The sequence below is a fragment of the Triplophysa dalaica genome, chromosome 8 (genome assembly GCF_015846415.1).
Source record: "Triplophysa dalaica isolate WHDGS20190420 chromosome 8, ASM1584641v1, whole genome shotgun sequence".
Taxonomy (NCBI): domain Eukaryota; kingdom Metazoa; phylum Chordata; class Actinopteri; order Cypriniformes; family Nemacheilidae; genus Triplophysa; species Triplophysa dalaica.
The window spans coordinates 12,174,503-12,190,107 of NC_079549.1; the positions used below are offsets into that span (position 1 = coordinate 12,174,503).

At 40.5% G+C, this 15,605-nt stretch overlaps 1 protein-coding gene across 4 annotated transcripts in view; it reads right to left on the bottom strand.

Moving 5' to 3' along the window:
- The window catches only part of LOC130427847 (collagen alpha-3(VI) chain-like), a 54,733-nt gene that overhangs the window by 37,096 nt on the left and 2,032 nt on the right, over window positions 1-15,605 (bottom strand). For all 4 annotated transcript variants that reach the window (XM_056755556.1, XM_056755557.1, XM_056755558.1 and 1 more), the window contains exons 3-5: window positions 10,446-11,039; window positions 4,770-5,363; window positions 9-602 (exon numbers count right to left, since the gene is read on the bottom strand). In XM_056755556.1, the coding sequence (XP_056611534.1) occupies window positions 9-602; window positions 4,770-5,363; window positions 10,446-11,039 (1,782 nt within the window). The remainder of the gene's footprint in view (window positions 1-8; window positions 603-4,769; window positions 5,364-10,445; window positions 11,040-15,605) is intronic.

Genomic DNA, 15,605 nt, shown 5'->3' on the forward strand with positions numbered 1-15,605 from the left:
TATAATACCTGTTTCAGTCGGAGTCTCTGATTCAATAACAGCAGATAACGTAGAGAGAGAGAAGAATATTTTTTGGGGGTTGCGTGTCAAAATCCTGAAATCCTTGAGCATGAAAACCTGACTTTCATCAAAAGCTATTTGTTTGAGCTCAGCCTCATCAGCAGACCTGGAGCCCGCAGCCAAAGTCAGAACACCCATCTGCCGAATTGCATTAGCTGACTGCTGGACACTGTCTTTAGATTTTTTACTGGTCAGTAGCAGAACAAGCTGTGGCACTCTTTGTTGAATACGGCTCCCACTCTCAGGTCTGAGCATGTCGGTCCTTACAAAATCCAGAGCAGCACCAATGTTGACTTCAGATGAAGGTCTGGGTTTTATTCTGTCAAGGGCTGAGAGTAGGGATTCTTTTGAGTCGAATGAGTTAAAGTTGATCTCCATCTTCGGGGTAGTGCTGAACATGGCCACTCCGACCTGCACCTGATCAGGGCCAATTGGCATGCTGTCAATAAACTTTCTGATGAATTCTCGCACTGCACCGACAAGGGTTGTACCCATACTACTGTCAATGAGGAAAATTATATCTCTTCTTCCAACAGCCAATGCTAAAAAGACAAAAGAAAAAATTGTTTAGTAGTTCTGCATGTTATAAGCAAGAGCATGTTATTGAAATGTAGATATTTAAATACAACATTTCTTTTATTAATATAAATATAATTTTCTCTCTCTCTAATCATATATTTTTTTTCTTAGTTGAGTACACATCAGGTTATGTTTTTTTTATGCAAAGATGATTGCAAAAATGATTGCAAAGGATTAATGATGGTGGGTTTTAAAGTTGCATCTGGTTAAGTTTTATATAAAAATTGTACATAAAAATTGTACAAAGTTTTAAGAAGATATTTCTGAATAATGGATGTGACACTTGGAGAGATGTACTTCATATTGATGTAGATGAAAACCAAGAATGGAGAGCTCAGTATAAGTTACTGTTAGTGACAAAAACGGGTGATTTACAATAGAGAGTATAACATGGTGCTACTACCGGGAATGCTTTTATTTTGTGATAACTTCTGGCAGAACTGAAGGCTGTCCTTTTTGTTTAAAAAATAAACTCTGTTAGATTGTTCATAATAATGCAGTCTGTTATGTATCTTTGTTTGAAAGTAAGCAGTATGCCAAGTTGTAAGTCCGAAGGTGAATAAATAACAAAGTTATTGGCTTATCAAAAAGGGAGTCAACTCTGAATCACACTAACGAGACGCGGCCTAGTCCGAGTCTCTAACCGCCTTGTATCCATGTTTGCTGGGACTGGTGTGAAAACTTCACTCTTCTCCCCCAAACACTGTTGGTCATTCATGATGCTTATTTAAAGTACCAAAGGAAGAACTTCTGAGGAAACAATTAATTAATTTATTATACATTTCTCAAATGACACCAAAGGAGTATAACCCCTGGGTTTTACAGTGCACATCTTTTCACCGAAAATTTGTACAATAATCTTGCCACGTTCACTGCAGGATATGTTAAATGACTATCCTTGAAAGAGGGGACAAAACCAACGTCATTTGGACCTGTTAGCTCGACCTTATCCCAACATGTACTTGCACACTATTTATTTTTGTCTTAACTTCAAGAAATATTCGGGTACCTTATGTCTGTGTTTAACTAATGCATGTGACGCTAACGTTAACGTTAACCGTTATTTCTGGGGTATAACATTTTGTTGATCTAGCTATTAACTCGGCTAATTTAAGTGTTCGATCCATTATCGTCTATCTATTATATACTATCGTCCTCGTATATGTTTCTTCGTCAGATGCGGGCTCAAACTGGTACGCTAAAATCCCCGCTATCTCTATCAATACACTGTATATAATATCCAATCACCTGTAAACCATAATCCAGTAATGATGGTAGCCGTTTCATCATTTGCATCATTTGACAAATGATGAAACACAATTGACCAATCACATCAGACGTCCATAATGATGATAGTCATTCCGTTTGCGGCACATGGTGAAGCGTTTGACCAATCACAACAGACTACAACATCTTACCAATCACATGACACTAGGCTAGCGGATAGGAGGGGATTAGACGGATGAATCAAGGAACGAATCATTTGAGAGTCAGTCAAGAAGTAAGGTAAGAATAACTGCCTATTATTACGACATCATAGTGTTTTAACACCTTCTACGTACATAAACTTGATGTTGGACACTTCACAAACCAAAGTAGACCTTAAAAATTATATTTTACTTACACTTTAATTCAAGGATTTTGTTTTACTTCCATTATTCTACATTAATGCATGATCTTTTCAAGTTTGAAATAATTTGGTGTTAAACCCGAATTTTTAAATTATTAAAATTGACTCTGTAAAAAGTTTTAGGTGGGTGTTGGTTGTTTGTCACTGTCACTGTGTTGTATGTAATCTGTAATAAAATGAAGTTTAAATATCAAAATCTGTTATTCTCACCATATATTTTTATATACTTTAGATTTAAATACTGTATTGTTAAAAAAGTACTATTCAATATTCACCTCATCATTGGTTTAACTGAATTACTGTGAAGGCAACAGTTTTTGATAATTTCTTGATAATTTTAATAATTATCTCTGTAGTTATTTCAATCTCCCCAACAACAGTGACTAGAGGTGTCATTATCTCATCAACAACACTTGACCACTCAGCAAAATGTATTCTATAGCAATTTTCTAGAAAAGCAACTGTTTTCAGGAAGCTATCATCCCCTTGGCCAGTTCCAACAGCAAAAGTTAAAACTTCAGCTATAGCTACTCGGTCTTCTAGTTTCTTGACGGCATCTTGAGAGGGACCTCCTGTTATCAGCACCAGTACATGCTGGATCCCAGGCCTCCTACATGACACTGCTGATGCCTTGAAATGGTTGCATTGTGCATACTGTAGGGCAGCACAAGTGTTTACTGCACATTCCCCCATCAGACTTAGCTCAGCAATGCTAGAGAGCACGTCCTGTTTGGTGTTGTGCATGTTTAAATGTACACCCCCCCCCCCATTATAGATTAGAGTGGACCATTCCATTAGCACGCGGAGTAATTAGTAGGATTGACCACCGTGATAATGTCACTGTGTGATACATAAGCTGCAAAACTAAGTTAAAGTTGCAGGGAAATAAAACGACAGAGAAACAAAGGTACACCTGCAGAGAGGAAAAAGATGATTTACAAAAGATAGTTGCCAAAGTTTTCCCACACAAACTCCACCGCTTCTCCTATAGCAGCAGCGCCTCTCTCACCCGCCAGGCATAGCACTCTCCCACCCACAAGCAATGATAATGTGCCGGTGAGTATTTCTCCATAAACACCGACAACACAGTTATAATGATTGACGACAAAAAAAAAATGTGTCAAAAATAAAGACATAATATAATAACGTCAGTACAGTGCCAACGATTCATACTATACGCACTTGTACAGAAATGTGGTCACTTTTAAAACGCACAAAAGGTCGTAAACCCCAACAATAGAGACGGAAAGATGGCACACTTTGTATATAATAATCCAAGATCAGGGATTTTCCTGCATAAAGAAGTTGGAGTCAAATTTCGTGCCAGCTCAGAGTCTCTTCAAAAATATGTGGAGTTTCTTCACAAAAAATACTGCGTGCATTAAACAGATATTCATTTGTAACTTCAGTTGCAGCATTATGCCACAGACCCTGAAGAGTTCAGTAAAAGAGCTATATTGGGAGCTGTATTAGCTGTGTATAACGACTGTTCAGGTGTTTTACATAATTTTTTTTGAAAAGGTGGGTTAACTTGCTGTACATCTTTGTAATATTTTTAGATGTGAAGTTGGCTCGTTGAATCAGCATTATTCTGTACACAGCGAGTTCACCAGTATGAATGCATATTGGGATCAGAAAGACTCCCAAACAAATGACTCCTTTGAACCGTTTACACATAATGTTAGAGATCATTGTTTCAAAGCTCAGTGAACTACAAGGGGACGTAGGGTGTAAATTAGTCTTTTACGTACATTAACATTTAGTCATTTAGCAGACCCTTTTATCCAAAGCGACTTTCAAGTCGGATAAATAATTGAAGCAATTGGGTCAACATTAGGACAACAAAAAGCATAAGTGCAATAAAAACATGTCTCACAAAGGCTGCAGTGTACGGGGCTATTTTTTTTAAATATATAGATAGAGTAGAAACGATATAGAAATCAGAAATGATCAGTCAGTTGCTGACGAAAGAGATGTGTTTTCAGCCGATTCTTAAAGATGGCCATTTAGTTAGACTAGCTACTTATGGGCCAAAAAGTCTTATAAAATAGGCTCATATTATAATTTTAAACTTTTCTGTCTGATTGAACAAATTTAATGCTTTATATAACTTATTAGTTGTCAATACATTTTTTTTAAGAACTTTAATATAAGTGTTTTGTTAAGACATTTAAAGGGACATTAGGCCAACATGTGAGTTGGACGACCTCCACCTTATTTTTAGCCTGGAAGAACCCTGCAGATGTATGTTTTTCATATGTGAATTTATCTGTGTTTATTAAGCGTAGTTTTCCCCTGTCACTTTGAATGTGGGGTGAAAAGTTGTGTGCTTTCAGGAGGAAGAAAAATAAGGGGTGCCTTAAAATAAATAATGGTGGATAGCTGGGGCCCCCGTTCATGGGTTTGCCTTGGGCCCCCAAATCACTAAATCGGCCCCTGGGCCTTCATCTAAATGCAGTAGATCTTATACGTTTATTAAATATACAGAACATTATAGTACCTGTTTCAGTCGGAGTCTCTGATTCAATAACAGCAGATAACGTAGAGAGAGAGGAGAATATTTTTTGAGGGTTGCGTGTCAAAATCCTGAAATCCTTGAGCATGAAAACCTGACTTTCATCAAAAGCTATATGTTTAAGCTCATCCTCATCAGCAGACCTGGAGCCTGCAGCCAAAGTCAGAACACCCATCTGCCGAAGAGCTTCAGCTGACTGCTGGACATTGTCTTTAGATTTTTTACTGGTCAGTAGCATAACAAGCTGTGGCACTCTTTGTTGAATACGGCTCCCACTCTCAAGTCTGAGCATGTCGGTCCTTACAAAATCCAGAGCAGCACCAATGTTGACTTCAGATGAAGGTCTGGGTTTTATTCTGTCAAGGGCTGAGAGTAGGGATTCTTTTGAGTTGAATGAGTTGAAGTTGATCTCCATCTTCGGGGTAGTGGAGAACATGGCCACTCCGACCTGCACCTGATCAGGGCCAATTGTCATGCTGTCAATAAACTTTCTGATGAATTCTCGCACTGCACCGACAAGGGTTGTACCCAAACTACTGTCAATGAGGAAAATTATATCTCTTCTTCCAACAGCCAATGCTAAAAAGACAAAAGAAAAATTTGTTTAGTAGTTCTGCATGTTATAAGCAAGAGCATGTTATTGAAATGTAGATATTTAAATACAACATTTCTTTTATTAATATAAATATAATTTTCTCTGTCATGATTCTCAATGTGAGACATGGCGTGAGAACCCAATTGCAGGCAGACACGGACGGTATAGATGGAACAAGGGTGTTTTATTAAACATAAAACATGAACAAAACTAAACAAGCAAAACAAAACCCACGAGGGGGAAAACAGACAGGATGAAATATAAACTTTGACAGGAAACACTGACTAACTAAACTACGCAAACAAACACTGGGATACAAACACTAAACTAAGACTTACTAGATACGGGGAACAGGAACACGAGCAGCATACAGCTTACAGAGCATAACATCAAACAGCATAAACACATTCAATGCACGAGCATCAAGACAAAGAAACATGAGGAGTCTTTATAGGGGAGGTAATTAACACTAACTATGAAACAGGAGGGTTGGGCAATGACGCGACTTGAGGAGAGTATGGAAGACCGCAAGGGTCAAAAATATCTCTCCTCACATGAAACAGAGGATTCTGTATGATTCCACCTCTAAACCAAGAAATACCTGACAAGGAGAGGTGGAACCATGACATTCTCTCTTTCTTACCATAAGTTTTTTTCTAAGTTGAGTACACATCAGGTTATGGTTTGTTGTAATATTGCAAAGGATTAATGATGGTGGGTTTTAAAGTTGCACCTTGTAAAGTTTTATATAAAAATTGTTTTTTTCATAACATCTTTTGGAATAATGGATGTGACACTTGGAGAGATTGATTTGACTTCATATTGATATAGATGAAAAGCAAGAATGCAGAGCTCAGTACAAGTTACTGTTAATCACAAAAACGGTGATTTACAATAGAGAGTATTACATGGTGTTACTGCCGGGAATGCTTTTATTTTGTGATAACTTCTGGCAGAACTGAAGGCTGTCCTTTTTGTTAAAAAAATAAACTCTGTTAAGATTGTTCATAGTAATCTAGATATAAGGATTCTTTAAAGAAGAAGAAACATTAGGTTATTAAAATTACATTTCATGCAGTATGTTACATTGCCCTGTTTGAAATCAAGCAGTCTGCCAAGTTGTAAGTCCGAAGGTGAATAAATAACAAAGTTATTGGCTTTTCAAAAAAGGGAGTTGACTCTGAATCACGCAAACGAGACGTGGCCTAGTCCGAGTCTCTAACCGCCGGTATCCATGTCACTAAAAATAGTCCCCGCCTACGTTTTGCTGGGACTGGTGTTAAACTTCACTCTTCTCCCCTAAACACTGTTGGTCGTTCATGATGCGTGCCGTGTGCATCATAATTTAAGTGTTCAATCCATTATCGTCTAACTATTATCTACTATCTTCTTCGTATATATTTCATCGTCAGACTCGGGCTCAAACTGGTATGGTAAAATCCCCGCCATCTCTATCTATACACTGTATATAATATCCAATCACGTGTAAACCATAATCCAGTAATGATGGTAGGCGTTCCATTTGCGACAAACGATGAAAAACGTTTGACCAATCACAGCAGACTCCCATAATCATGATAGGCGTTCTGTTTGCGGCACATGGTGAAGCGTTTGACCAATCACAACAGACTACATCATCTGACCAATCACATGACACTAGGCTAGCAGATAGGAGGGGATTAGACGGATGAATCATGGAACGAATCATTAGAGAGTCAGTCAAGAAGTAAGGTAACAATAACTGCCCATTATTTCGACATCATAGTGTTTTAACACCTTCTATGTACATAAACTTGGTGTTGGACACTCCATAAACCAAAGTAGGACCTATACTTACTCTTTATATCAAGGATTTTGTTAAAACATTAAAAAAATAATCAAAATGTTGCACCAGATATGATGCCTTTGCAGATGTTTATCTGTAATGTGTTAATTTGGAATACAGGCAAACACAATTTAATTTAATCACAGCACACATCTCCAACTTTACGATATTTAATTTAACAAAACCCTCTGCATAACGTATGCTACTTTTGCATGTGAATCAGTAACGTTTTTATTTTCATTCTTTTTAATGACTTTTGTATAAAGCAGTTTGAATGACACAAAATGTAGGACCATTATCATACAATGTATCGACAAATTGGCAGATGGCAACAGTTTCGAAGGAAGGTTTGGTTAAAAACACTTAAGGTGGGGCTTAGAAAAAGAGTATCTGCATGCATGCATTTTAGACATTCATAAAGTAATTTTGACAAGTAAGAATGTTAATTCCAGATATCTATATTAAAATTCTTCCTAGTCACCAAGCTAAATGTAGATATCTCCAAATAAAGACCCCACCTAGTCAAAAATTAGATTAAATATTCAAAATTAAATTGCAGATATATTTAAAGTAGATTTCACTAGGAAGAATTCAAATTCAACATATCTTCAATTGTAATTTTACTAGTAATAAATGAATTTCAAATATCTACAAATTTATTTTGGATAACTTTAAAAATGACTTATTAAAGATATCTTAAATGTGATTATGACTAGTCAAACACCAGTTGGAGATATCTCAAATTATTAATCATCCTGGTCATAATTCAGTTAGAGATATCTCTAATTTGAATTATGCCTAGTACAAAATCAATTATAGATATCTTTAATTATAGATTCTTCTAGTCGAAACTCGTTTGTAGATATGTGAAAATATTTTCCAATGGAAGAATATGACAAATCTAAACACCATTGTAGAGATGGCCTGGAGGAGATGAGTGGGTATGGGATCTAGCGAGCAGGTAGTTGAGTGGTTAGAAGAAATGACCTCAGTCATTCCCATTTATAGTAGTTATAGTATAGTTTTAGTCGAAGAAATCTACATTACATAAATATACTAAAATCTATCAGGATTAACAAATTTTATTGGTGTAATTAAATGTTCTATACAAAAATAAACTACCGTGACAGTAACACTTTTTTTAAATTTCACATTTATAAAGTCGATGCCATTGTTAATATTAAGCCATACATCTGTCTATACCCAAGGTTCCTTTAATATACAGTAAGACTCACTTCATCACTTCTCTGATCGGAACAGCGCTGGTTTCTATTGGCCTAATTTGCAGCAGCTCACGTTAGCGGATAAATTAACATTTGCATATGAAAACATTGGTACATGCCCTTGTAATGAGTTTAGGGTTGACTCGCCAACAGTCATGCTTCAAGTTTGCTGTGTTTTACCAGCGATTGTGAAGGAAAGTATGATGCTTTATAAGCCACGTGGAGACACAGTAGTGTCTTGTGCTTCCCCTTCTCCCAGAGACTTCTCTCTCTTTCGCATATGTAAGATAAGCACACATTATGCAGTGGCAAAGAGTCGGTAGTGTCTTGACTGCTCAACGTATAGAATTAAACATCATATCCCCATCTCTCTATGATGCGCATCATGACATTTTTGCATGGCAAAGTATTGTTATACAAAGTATCATTACTCCTCTAGTGATACGTCATTTTGGGATGGTTTCCCATTCAGGGATTAGTATAAAACAGGACCAGGCCTTAGCAAAATTAGGACATTTAAATAGTTTTTTCAAACATGCCTTACAGAAAAAGATAGCTTTTGTGCATTTTGAGTTAAAACAATGGCACTGATGTATTTGAAGATGTTTCAGTGATAGCAGTTCCCTTTCTGTCGGTCTCTCGACAGTGTGTTTAACTGACAGATGGGGTTCGCCCATGAGAACCTATCAACTTCGACTAGCGTAGAAAAGGCCAATGAAATTTGCATGCCAGACTCCGCCCCCGGAAATCCGGGTATAAATGGGAGATGGCATGCTGCATTTATTCACCTTTTGTTCTGCAGAGCATTCACTTCATGACTGAGCAAACTTCGAGACTACTGATCTCTACAAGACTGACAGATTCTCATGACTGTCCCTTCCTGCAGGGACGGTTCCAGAGGTGTTTGAGTATTCTAAAAGAGATAATTTCCTTCAGCGTGGCATGTCCCGCTGTTCTTCTGGGTGTGGTAAGCTCATAGAGGAGGGGGACGGAAACGATGCCTGCATCACGTGTTTGGGACTCCAGCACGCTGAGGCGGCATTCGTGGACACATCTTGTTCGCACTGCGGGCAAATGGTCATTTAGACGTTGCGGTCACGGGTGGCTGTCTTCTCCCGAGAACCAGCCACGACCTCTTTTGCTTCCTGCGCTGTGACGACAAATGATGTGTTATTGACAAAGTTCGGGAGGAACCCAAGCATATAAATCAGAACGCCGTTCCATCACCGGCAATACCTATCAGCCGAGCATTCAATCTCAGCACAACCATCTCTGCTGGTACATCACTAGCAATCACAGCATCTAACCTATCAGCTCAAGCAATCTCCATTATAAATAGACAAACAATCTTACCTGATGCTTCTCGCCAGATAAAAATCCCTCCTCCACCCCGGCTCCTCTCATTTTCCTCAGTCCAGCAGGACCCTCGGGGAGATGTGTTCTGGGCTCGAGCCGGTTCCGAGCCCGGCGCACTTGACCTGACCAAGGTAGAGTGCTTCGGGTTCGGATAGATCCGGTGAGCTCAGAACCCACTCCCTGCACAACACGCCAATACGCGTAACCTGCATACCCATGCTTACCAATCTTTCCCTATAACGGAGCTGTTTATCTGCAAGGGCGAACTCGTGAATGATACCGGGACTGGGTCCGTCCGCAAAGGCGAGCAGAGATGGTGATATGGGGGCTACTGCAAGCGTAAACCCGTCCGCTAAAGGCTTGCGGGCCGCTCACACCCGTCTCGCTCGGCAGACCGTACCCCAGAAGGTGGCTTCATGCCATATTCATCCTCAGTCACGCAGTCGGAAACGGTGCCACATGTCACTTTAATGGGGGTGAAAAGTTGTGTGCTTTGAAGAGGAAGAAAAATACGGGATGCCGTGAAATAAATAATGGTGCATAGCTGGGGCCCCCATTCATGGATTTGCCTAGGGCCCTCAAATCACTAAATCAGCCCCTGGGCCTTCATCTAAATGTAGTAGATCTTATACGTTTATTAAATATACAGAAAATTATAGTACCTGTTTCAGTCGGAGTCTCTGATTCAATAACAGCAGATAACGTAGAGAGAGAGGAGAATATTTTTTGAGGGTTGCGTGTCAAAATCCTGAAATCCTTGAGCATGAAAACCTGACTTTCATCAAAAGCTATATGTTTGAGCTCATCCTCATCAGCAGACCTGGAGCCCACAGCCAAAGTCAGAACACCCATCTGCCGAAGAGCTTCAGCTGACTGCTGGACACTGTCTTTAGATTTTTTACTGGTCAGTAGCAGAACAAGCTGTGGCACTCTTTGTTGAATTCGGCTCCCACTCTCAAGTCTGAGCATGTCGGTCCTTACAAAATCCAGAGCAGCACCAATGTTGACTTCAGATGAAGGTCTGGGTTTTATTCTGTCAAGGGCTGAGAGTAGGGATTCTTTTGAGTCGAATGAGTTAAAGTTGATCTCCATCTTCGGGGTAGTGGAGAACATGGCCACTCCGACCTGCACCTGATCAGGGCCAATTGGCATGCTGTCAATAAACTTTCTGATGAATTCTCGCACTGCACCGACAAGGGTTGTACCCATACTACTGTCAATGAGGAAAATTATATCTCTTCTTCCAACAGCCAATGCTAAAAAGACAATAGAAAAAATTTTTTAGTAGTTCTGCATGTTATAAGCAAGAGCATGTTATTGAAATGTAGATATTTAAATACAACATTCCTTTTATTAATATAAATATAATTTTCTCTCTTTCTTGCCATACATTTTGTTTTCTAAGTTGAGTACACATCAGGTTATGGTTTGTTATATTATTGCAAAGGATTAATGATGGTGGGTTTTAAAGTTGCAACTGGTAAAGGGTTATATAAAAATTGTACATAAAAATTGTACAAAGTTTTTTAATAAGATCTTTCTGAATAATGGATGTGACACTTGGAGAGATGTACTTCATATTGATGTAGATGAAAAGCAAGAATGGAGAGCTCGGTAAGAGTTACTGTTAGTCACAAAAACGTGTAATTTACAATAAAGAGTATAACATGGTGTTACTGCCGGGAATGCTTTTATTTTGTGATAACTTCTCGCAGAACTGAAGGCTGTCCTTTTTATCTAACTCTGTTAGATTGTTCATAATTATCTAGTAGCTAATTATTAGGATTCTTTAAAGAGTAAGAAACATCAGGTCATTAAAATTACATTTCATGCAGTCTATTATGTATCCGTGTTTGAAAGTAAGCAGTCTGCCAAGTTGTTACTCCGAAGGTGAATAAATAACAAAGTCAACCGCAGTTTATCCATGTTAATTTATCCCTCAAACACTGTTGGTCGTTCATGATGCCTATTTAAAGTACCAAAGGAAGAACTTCTGAGGAAACAATTAATTTATTTATTATAAATTTCTCAAATGACACCAAAGGAGTATTTTACAGTGCACATGTTTTCACCGAAAATGTATACAATCATCTGCGTTCATTTCAGGATATGTTAAACGACTATCCTTGAAAGAGGGGGCAAAACCAACGTTATTTGGACCTGTTAGCTCGACCGAATCCCAACATGTAATTGCACACTATTTATTTTTGTCTTAACTTCAAGAAATATTTGGGTACCTTATGTCTGTGTTTAACTAATGCATGTAACGCTTATCTTAACACGTACCGTTATTTCTGGGGTATAACAGTTTGTTGATCTAGCTATTAACTCGGCTAATTTAAGTGTTCAATCCATTATCGTCTATCTATTATATACTATCGTCCTCGTATATGTTTCTTCGTCAGACGCGGGCTCAAACTGGTACGCTAAAATCCCCGCCATCTCTATCAATACACTGTATATAATATCCAATCACCTGTAAACCATAATCCAGTAATGATGGTAGGCGTTTCATCATTTGCATCATTTGACAAATGATGAAACACAATTGACCAATCACATCAGACGTCCATAATGATGATAGTCATTCCGTTTGCGGCACATGGTGAAGCGTTTGACCAATCACAACAGACTACAACATCTTACCAATCACATGACACTAGGCTAGCGGATAGGAGGGGATTAGACGGATGAATCAAGGAACGAATCATTAGAGAGTCAGTCAAGAAGTAAGGTAACAATAACTGCCTATTATTACGACATCATAGTGTTTTAACACCTTCTACGTACATAAACTTGATGTTGGACACTTCACAAACCAAAGTAGGACCTATGTCACTTTCTCTTTAAATCAAGGATTTTGTTCTACTTCCATTATTTGGTGTTTAAACCGGACTCTGTAAAATTGTTAAAATTGACTCTGTAAAAACCCTGCAAAAAGTTTTAGGTGGGTGTTGGTTGTTCACTATTGTCACTGTGTTGTATGTAAACTGTAATAAAATCAAGTTTAAGTATAAAAATCTTTCTCACTCATTTTTTTATATATTTTAGATTTAAATACTGTATGGTTAAAATAGTACTACTCAATATTCACTTGCTCATTGGTTTAACTGAATTACTGTGAAGGCAACAGTTTTTGAACATTTCTTGATAATTGTACCTATTTCTGTAGTTACATCAGTCTCCCCAACAACAGTGAACAGATGTGTCATGATCTCATCAACAACACTTGACCACTCAGCAAACTGTCTTCTATAGTACGTCAAATCAATTGTTTTCAGGAAGCTCTCATCCACCTGTCCATCTCCAACAGCAAAAGTCAAAACTCCAGCTAAAGCTGAGTGGTCTGCAAGTGTCTTGGCTGCATCTTGAGAGGGGCCTCTTGTTATTAGCACCAGTACCTGCTAGATCCCCTGCCTTCTACGAGACAGCTGATGCATGGAAATGGATGTTCAGGGCTTAGGGCAGCACCAGTGTTCAATGAGTGCGTTTACATTCACAGTCTTACTCCGATTATGCTTAATAAGCTGATAACTTGTAAATCATGTAACTTCTTTCTATTATCGGGGAAATCTCATAGACGGCGTAAGCAAAACCTGCTCGGCAGAGGTACTTTTTTGCATATTACTCCTATTTCGTGCTGCATGTAAACGCCTTTACCGGTTTCCCCTCAGTTTTGTTTATGTGCGCATATCTGACAACGCAATAGTAAAAGTCCAAAATGGAAGTTATAGTAAAATAACGCATCAATGTCTGTTCTCGAATCATACAGTTGATGTAGAAAGTCAAAATTCAGAACGTCTCGGTTACGTATGTAACCTCGGTTCCCTGATGGAGGGAACGAGACGTTGTGTTGAGAGACAGACTGGGGTTTGAACCTATCATCCGCACTCGGAAAACACTAATCTCCTCTTGAAGAGTGTGTTGCGGAGCCTACATCCTTCCACGTGGGGAGGTATATGTGGAGGTAAGAGGCACGGCCTTCCCATAGGGAGTGCGCATGCGAGAATGTGTCCACCCGACTCGGGGGACAGTATTCACGGTGGAAAGCCACTGGAGGGGAGGTCACAGATTTGCCTATGGGGGAATACGTGAGGAATCTACATACAGGACCACCTTCCAGGGGAGTCACTACATATGGGGCATTTAGTCCAAGTATAGGGGTCCACCTGAATAGGGGTGACTCTGGCAGTACTGGACCTGGTTCTAACAGATCGCTTCGCCCGATCTATTACCAATGCCATGCTTAGTGATGGATGGAATGCCTATACTTCGCCCTAGGGGGGGAATAGTAGGGAGGCTGATAGCGCACGCTACTCACCTAGAGAGGGGAGAAGGCGCTTTCGCAGGCGTACGTCCAGGCCAGATGCCGGCCCTTATCCCTGAAGGACACGGGCTGGCACCTGTTCCACTCGGAGGTCGTAGAACCTCACGAAGGTACTGGGCGATGCCCAACCTGCAGCACTACATACGTCTGCCAGGGTGGCGGCCAATGCCCACAAGGAGGCCACGCTCCGTGTGGAGTGGGCTCTCACTGCGAGTGGGCAAGGTTGAACCGTGGATTGGTACGCCAAGGAGATGGCATCAACAATCCAGTGCGCCAGCCTCTGTTTGGAGACAGCTCTCCCCTGATGCTGTCTCCCAAAACAGACAAAGAGCTGCTCAGAACTCCTAAAGTTCTGTATGCGGTCTATGTAGAGGCGCAATGCGTGTACAGGACACAACACCTCAGAGGTTGGGTCTTCCTCCCCGGAGGGGAGCGCCTGCAAGGTCACCACCTGATCCCTGAAGGGAGTGGTGGGGACCTTGGGCACGTAACCTGGCCTGGGTCTCAGGATTACGTTAGAGTTACCAGGTCCAAATTCTAGGCATCCCAGGGACACGGAAAAGCCTTGGAGGTCCCCGACCCTCTTGATAGATGCGAGCGCCGTCAGGAGCGCCGCCTTTATCGTTAGATGAGGAAGAGCGGCGTCTCTGAGGGGCTCAAACGGGGCCATAGCCAAGCCCTGTAGGACCACATTAAGGTCCCAAGAGGGTATAAAGCACGGTCGAGGTGGATTCACCCTCCTCGCGCCCTTGAGGAACCTAATGACCAGGTCGTGTCGACCAAGAGACTTACCCTCCACAAGAACGTGATGAGCGGCAATAGCGGCTATAAACACTTTCAAGGTGGATGGGGAGAGGTTACTCTCTAGTCTCTGCTGTAAAAAGGCCAACACTGACCCGATCGGGCAATTCCGTGGGTTCTCGGGGAGTAACCTGACGAGAGAACGCATCAGCTGCCTGGTTCAGGTTTCCTGGGATAAAAGTGGCCCGCAGGGACTTGGTCACCTGCTGACTCCACTGGAGGAGGCGTTGGGCTAGTCGCGACATCTGCCATGAGCGCACGCCGCCTTGGTGATTGATCTACGCCACGGCAGACGTGCTGTCCGACCGGACTAGCACGTGCCTGTCCTGCACCAGGGGGTGTAACCTCCTTAGTGCTAGAAGGACTGCCAGCAACTCTAGGCAATTTATGTGCCATCGCAGTCGGGGGCCCCTCCACTGCCCCGTCACTGTGTGCCCTTTGCACACTGCCCCCACCCCCGCAGGGAGGCGTCTGTCGTAACCATGACGCACCTCAACACCTGCCCGAGCGGTAGGGCCCCAACGGTGAAACTGAACTCTTGTCAACTAAGGCAGGTCGAACCGAGGATAAACTGAGCTCAAAGATACTGAAAAGAGAGAGTTTTGTTTACGTGCGCACTTTACTATTTTTGTTTGTTATTTTTCATAAATGTGTTTTTTTCCTTGTATGTATGTTCCACCCTGTGAAGTTAATA